Source organism: Panicum virgatum, chromosome 1K (assembly GCF_016808335.1).
Source record: "Panicum virgatum strain AP13 chromosome 1K, P.virgatum_v5, whole genome shotgun sequence".
Taxonomy (NCBI): domain Eukaryota; kingdom Viridiplantae; phylum Streptophyta; class Magnoliopsida; order Poales; family Poaceae; genus Panicum; species Panicum virgatum.
Genome location: NC_053136.1, coordinates 42,067,739 through 42,074,696, shown reverse-complemented (window position 1 = coordinate 42,074,696; position 6,958 = coordinate 42,067,739). Strand labels below are relative to the sequence as shown.

At 56.0% G+C, this 6,958-nt stretch overlaps 1 protein-coding gene across 1 annotated transcript; it reads left to right on the top strand.

The window, feature by feature from the left end:
* Positions 1–4,028: 4,028 nt before the first annotated feature.
* Positions 4,029–5,352, top strand: LOC120657140 (transcription factor MYB30-like). The gene is made up of 2 exons (XM_039935405.1): positions 4,029–4,446; positions 4,703–5,352. Exons 1-2 carry the CDS (start codon positions 4,184–4,186, stop codon positions 5,208–5,210), a joined length of 771 nt encoding a protein of 256 aa, XP_039791339.1. The 5' UTR covers positions 4,029–4,183; the 3' UTR covers positions 5,211–5,352.
* Positions 5,353–6,958: the final 1,606 nt, after the last annotated feature.

Genomic DNA, 6,958 nt, shown 5'->3' with positions numbered 1-6,958 from the left:
AAAACTATTCTACGCGTTACAACGATCGCGTGGACATAAAGAACGCCTAAAACGGAGTTAAAACGCAAATTCTAGGCCTAAAACAAGTTCCAGGGACCTATTTGTAAGAAAACTGGAGTTCCAGGGGGTTTCTGGGCAAAACCGAGGACTAAAACATAATTAAATATTATCTCTGGGGTCTAACATGCAAAACCGCCGGCTCTGGACTGCGGGTTCCATTTCTAGAAAGCGTGGGGGGTTTGTGCAAGATTCTGGGCCAAACTGGAATTATTTTTGAATAAAGGTGGACCGCGGGTTGAATAGGGAAAAAGTGAGGGTCTCTTTAGAAAAAGAGCCAGGCCGAACCGGTACGTTTGGATCTCGGCCGTAGGATTTGGATCTGACGGGTCGGATCTAATCAAGGCACGATCTAATCTAGGTCGTCCGTTGGAGATCGTGCAGCTCAGGGCGTTTGGGCGCACGGGACGGCGGCGCTGGTCGCCGGAGTCGAGCTCCGCGGCGGCGCTCGACCGGAGGTGGCCAATCTCGGCCTTCCTGGGGTCAAAAAGAACAAGATCTGGGTCGGGAAGCATCTTCTCGGCGCGGGTGATCCACAGTGGCCTCAGAGAGGCGATGCGGGGCTGGGAAAGGGCTCCTCGATGGCGAGGGCGGCTCGGCGGCCATGGAGCTCGCCGGAGCGTGGTGCCTGGGCACCTAGAGTGCCCAGGGTCTACAGAATCTAGCGCAAAGAGAGACGGGAGGACTCGGGGTGCTTACCCAGGGCTTGGAATGGGCGGATGCGGCATGCAGTGTCGGCGGCGACATTGAACGGCGGCGTGGTCAGGGCGGAGCTTGTGGAGGGGATCGCCGCGGGGTGCTCCGGGTTCCTGGATCCCGTGATTCGTCGTGTGGAGTCCCTGTGGAGGTTCTACAGGGGTCAGGACGGGTCAGGGATCACCGGCGGCGAGAAATTGAGCGGCGGGGCTACTCACCGGCGTTGGTTCCTGGCGCAATTCCGGCGCTGCAGAGGTCGTGGTCGATGACGGTGGCCGCGAGAAGCTTCCTGGTGCGCGGGCGAAGTTCGTGCGGTGGATTTCAGGGGCTAGGGGGTGGCAAGGCGGCGGGTTCACGGTGGCGCAGGGGCGCTCTGCGCGGCGGAGCTGTGTGGGCGTGGCGGCTAGGGTTTGGGGGCTGCGGGATGAGAGGATGATGGCGCAGGGGTTCCACAGGGGCCAATTAAAGGCCGGGCGGGGATCTTGGGCAGGTGTGCCGTGGAGTGCGCGGGCGAGAATCTCGCTGGGGAGCTCGGGTTCTATTGGCGCGCTGGAGAAGGAAAGGGGAGGAGGGCGATGACAGGTGGGGCGGCTCGGTCAGCCTCTGCGAGGTGTGCGCGTGGCAACGGGAAACGCGGCTGACGTGTGGGGTGGGGCTGTCAGCGAGGCGCAGCGAGCGCGCGGGCTGCTCCGCTTGGGCTGAGCGGAAAGCTGGGCCGCGGTGCGGGGTCTGCTGAGCTCAGCGCGCGGAGAGAGGGAACGGGCTGCGCGCGGGAAAGAAGAGAGAGATGGGCTGCGGGAAGGGCTGGGTCGGCCCGAGCGCAGAAAAGGGAAAGGAGGAGGGCTGGGCCGGCTTGAGTTTGGGCTGGGCTGAGGTTTTTTGGGGAGGGAAAGGTGGGCCGCGGGGTTTGGTTGGGTTTTGGGCTGGGCTCTCTTCTATTTCTTTCTCCTTTCTATTTCTATTTCTAACCACTCAAACTCTTTGAATTCAAAATCAAATTTGAATTCAAACCCGAGCACTCAAACCAATAAAAGAGATGCTCCAGCATGAATGCAACAAACATTTTTAACCCTATGATAAATTTTAATTACTTATAGAACAAAAATTAGATTAAATGCAAGACTAAGCAAATTAAATCCTTAGAAAATTAAATAAAGCCAATTAAATTTATTATGAAATACTGAAAATTAAATTAGGGTGTTACAATAACAATACTACAATTCAACTTCAAACAAATATCTTTCGACTCCTCTATTTAAATTTTCCCGTTAGTTCCAATTTAAATAGAGGATAAACCTTTTACTTCGCAGCGGAAGCTTTTAAAATCTATATTCAGAATCATTACTTCACTTATTCTGATCTCTAAACAAAATATACATTGATGTAAATTTGAATAGAGATTAACACTAATCAAGACATCAAAATGTCACTGAGAAATGCTTCTGAAAATAGAAAAAACTTAAAAAACTTCTCCATACTGTGCTTTGGCCCAGCGGGAAAGACGGCCCGCGGCCCTTCTATGCGCGGCGGCCTGGGCCTACAGCCCGAAAACCGAAGACTGGGCCGCCGAATCGGCCCAGCGCGCCGCTGCTCTAGGGCTGAAAGCAGCCCGCCAGCCGCCGAGTGCTATCTACCGTCGGATCAAATCCGACGGCCCTCCGGCAATCCCGGTGAAACAAAACCGCCGGCGGCCGGCCTCCCCTTGAAACCCTAGCTCATTTTTCACCTCCCCTTTCTCTCTCCCGAAACGGAGGCGGCGGCCCGAGCGGCGGCCCGCACGGTGGCTCGCCGGAGGAGACGGCCGGTGCCGCCGCCTGGCCATGCGCGGCAACCCTGAGCTCTTCTGTCTTCCTCCTCCTCCTCTTTCTTTTCCCCACGGAGCGGCGGTGGCCACTGGCACCCGGAGAAGATGCTGACGCCGCCGCAGGCCCACTCGCCGGTCGCGTGCTCGCCCGTGCGGGAGCGCGCTGCCGTCGAGCGGCCCTTGCGACGGCGCCTTGAGCGCGCGCGTGCGACGACCGACGAGGGGCGGCCCGAGCTATCCTTTCCTTGCGGCGTCGATGGACGGCAGTAGTGCGTGCGGGTAAGCCCCGCCACCTTATTCCCATAGGGTTAGGGTTTGGATCTTACTTTGTTCGATTTGCATCGAAATCTCTCTGTTCTTTCGATTCGTAACATAATCCCGTTTCCCAATTCGATCTACACACTAGATCGGCTCTTGATACCATTGTTAAAATCTTTAGATCGCCTAGGAGTAGATCAGTGGGAGTATTCTCTGGTTCTTGAAGAACATACCATCGATGGTCGAAGACGAACCCGACGGCGATGTCCAGAACGCCGGCGGCGGAGTCGTGGACGAGCCGGAGAGGTTCGAAGTCGCGGACGTTGGCGGCGTGGCGCAGGGGCGCCGGTGGCGGTGACGGCGCGGCACAGTGGTGCTTCCCGTCGCTGACGCCCCCCTCTCTAGATCGGGTTAGGGTTTGGACGGTGGGGAACTATAGCGGTGGCAAACCTCGATACCTGAGCCTCTAATCCCCACCTCCACTTTATAGGGCTGCGCGACGGGGGCCCACTAGCCTCATCTTGGGCTGGGCGTCCTCGATCAGGACGCGAGTCAAGGTTGGCCCAGTCGTTGGACGGTGGAGATCAATACTAACAAAATGAACGAATTTAAACTTTATCTTAAACTACTATACTCCTACACTGCTCGCCCTGTCGCGCTCGCGCCCCCTCTTCGGGGAAGCTTCCTGCTTTGACCACGTTTGGGTTCAGGGTTCTCGCCCTTTCTTTTTTTCCTATCAGAGCGCGACCCCGCTCGCTGTCGCCTCAAGCCTCACCTAGTCATCTCCGGGAGAGTATAAATAACCCCGTCCCGTCCGGCCCTCCCCCCAGTCCACCACGCAGCAACCACCCTTACTCCGACGACGAGAGCCACACAGCGACGAGCTCCCTCGGCTGCTAGGTCGCCTCCGCCTCCGCCTCCGCCTCCGCCTCCGCCTCGCAAGCACTCGAACGCGCACTCGGACGTTAACGGCGGCCGGCCGGTCCTCGATCAGGACGCGAGTCAAGGTTAGCCCAGTCGTTGACGGTGGAGATCAATACTAACAAAATGAACGAATTTAAACTTTATCTTAAACTACTAACTCCTACACTGCTCGCCCTGTCGCGCTAAGCGCGACCCCGGCTCGCTGTCCGCCTCAAGCCTCACCTAGTCTCTCCGGGAGAGTATAAATAACCCCGTCCCGTCCGGCCCTTCCCCCAGTCCACCACGCAGCAACCACCCTTACTCCGACGACGAGAGCCACACAGCGACGAGCTCCCTCGGCTGCTAGGTCGCCTCCGCCTCCGCCTCCGCCTCCGCCTCCGCCTCGCAAGCACTCGAACGCGCACTCGGACGTTAACGGCGGCCGGCCGGCGGGGGGAGAGAGAGATGGGGCGCGCCCCGTGCTGCGAGAGGATGGGGCTGAAGAGGGGGCCGTGGACGCCGGAGGAGGACAGGATCCTGGTGGCGCACATCGAGCGGCACGGCCACAGCAACTGGCGCGCGCTGCCCAAGCAGGCGGGCCTGCTGCGCTGCGGCAAGAGCTGCCGCCTCCGCTGGATCAACTACCTGCGCCCGGACATCAAGCGCGGCAACTTCACCCGCGAGGAGGAGGACGCCATCATCCACCTCCACCACATGCTCGGCAACAGGTGCGGCTTTGCTCTAATCCACTTGATCACCATGCATCCACCATCATCATTGTCAGTCTGCTAGTAGTATTAAGATCGACTACGTATACTGATTCTCTCTTCTTGATGATGGGGTCGAGTTGATCCGGTCACTGGAAAGAACCAAACGATATGATACACAACATGCATGGCCCAATCGGCCACTTGTCTCGTAAATTATGGCCGAATTATTAAAGAACACGCGCACTGATGAGCAGCTCATTTTGCATGGTTTCAGGTGGTCGGCGATCGCTGCCAGGCTGCCGGGGAGGACGGACAACGAGATCAAGAACGTCTGGCACACGCACCTCAAGAAGCGCCTCGAGCCCAAGCCAGCGAGCCAGCAGCAGGCGGCGGCGCCCAAGCGCAAGCCCACCAAGAAGAAGCAGCAGCAGCAGCCTGATGCGGAGGTCGTGGTGCTCGACGGCCCGACCAGCATCACCGCGCCCGTGTCGCCGGAGCAGTCGTCGCTCTACACGTCGACCACCACCTCCTCCGCCGACTGCTCGGCGGCGTCGTCGCTGGACAACAACGCGGACAGCTTCACCTCGGAGGAGGACTACCGGATCGAGGACAGCTTCTGGTCCGAGACGCTGGCGATGGCGGTGGACAGCTCCGGTGACTATTCTTCCGGGATGGAGAGGGAGGACGCCCCCGCCGCGCCGGCGGCCAACGACGACATGGACTTCTGGCTCAAGCTGTTCATGCAGGCCAGCGACATGCAGAATAACCTGCTCCAGATTTAGGCGGCGTGCTAGCTAGATGCATGCTCCATCGATCTGCTGATCGTATATATTCTTTGCCTCACAATTCTTTGAATCTTTGTTCTGCTCCGTTTCGGTGGGTATGTACATCCGACTGAAAGCTTGGGAAACGAAAAGCAATTGCTTTGATCAGTGGCGAAGATAGCGCTAAGATTACCGATCATGGCGGTGTTCACTTGTGCGCATTATTATTTTGTTGATTTTTTCGGTCACCACAAAAACTGCCCAAATCCATCTTATCTGAACGGACATGGCTTGGCTCAATTTAATAAGCCAAGCTTTATAAACTTGCTCTTACACGGTTACACACCGTACCTCTCGATTTTCGCTGTCGACCAGAGTGTAACCGCCGCCGACGAGTCACCCCCAGCAGCGGTCGCCGGGGAGCCTGGCCGACAGGCCGGCCCCTGCCCAGCACTGCACATCCATCCCCGGCCCTGAGAGCCGTCGCCAACTTGAGGTTGAGGAGGACATTTCTCCTCTCCATCGTCTGAGGCTCTGACATGCGGAGCAAAGGACGTGAAGCCCGCTTAATTCCTCCATCCTCCCATTTTGGTCAGTGACAACTGGGCCCAACCGGCTCATAAACTCATTAAAGAAATTATTGTGATGACATTGAGTCTGCTTGGTTGGATGCTAATTTTTACAAGCCAAAATTACAGCTTGGCTTGCCAAAATTATGGCATAAATTATTGGCAAGAAATTCTGGTATCCATTCGGTGTTCAGTTTAGTGCCGTAGCAACCAATATTTTTTCCTCTAGTAGGTTTAAGAAGTTTCTACTAACTCAAGTGTCGAAATTTCAGACATGAACTTAAAATTAGCATTTGGTCACATAACTAACTGGTATACTTTCCATCCTTCTCATTGTAATTACGTAGAAAAAAAAATCACAATTTAGTTGCCAGCTTTGACAACTCTTCACGCAAGCAGCACTCGCAACTATAGTGCTTCGCTGTAAGTCACACATAAATAGGAAATTGCCATTGTTGTCACACGTGCATAACATAGAAGTAGGTGCTTCGTGCTTTTAGACTTTTTGCCTAAAAGGCTAATGAAGTGAGATCATGCCGCCCATAAAATCGCTGAGCTCAAGTTTCTACGTTCCCAAAAGACAATAAGATCATGCGCAGATTTCAGTTTTGGCCCACTACAAGTTATCGCAGCAATTCGACCCCCACTAGGACAGGGCCTAGGCCCTTTCATCTCACAATCTTCGCAGCTACGGGCCGGCCCGCCCTCGGACCTTCACCACCAAACCAAACAGCCCGCCGGGCCCTCCGCCTCTCCGGGCTGGCACGGCTTTCCGGCCCAGTTTTATTTCCGCGCCTGCCGCTTTCCCCATCTTCTTCTTCTTCCCTCGGAGCCTTTACCCCGTCGCAAGGTCGAATCGGGAACAGCTGATCCATGGCTGTTTTCATTTCATTTCATTTCATTTTTTTTTACAGCGACCTGGACCTGGAGGTTCCCATGTCAGAGTTGCTGAGCAGCTAGCCCAAGATACGCACTGATAAGACAAGTCAGTCAGACGCCGGCGACGTCACGGCGGCTGACGGCGCGCCGCCCGCGCGTGCCTCGAGAAACCGTCGTCGCCTGGCACACGATCCACTTCTGATCCTTTTCAAACGGTTGCTCCGTTGATCGATGGTAGTACTAGTTTATGAAATGATGGCCTTGGATTTCAGGATAAGTGATGTTCTGCTTGGCTCCAGACCAGACGACGGCGACAAA

What these genes read in the sequence shown, in the direction of transcription:
- LOC120657140 (XM_039935405.1), top strand. Translation starts at nt 4,184, where the DNA reads ATGGGGCGCGCCCCGTGCTGCGAGAGGATGGGGCTGAAGAGGGGGCCG. An exon ending in CACCACATGCTCGGCAACAG is followed by an intron (nt 4,447 to 4,702) that starts GTGCGGCTTTGC and finishes GCATGGTTTCAG; the next exon opens with GTGGTCGGCGATCGCTGCCA.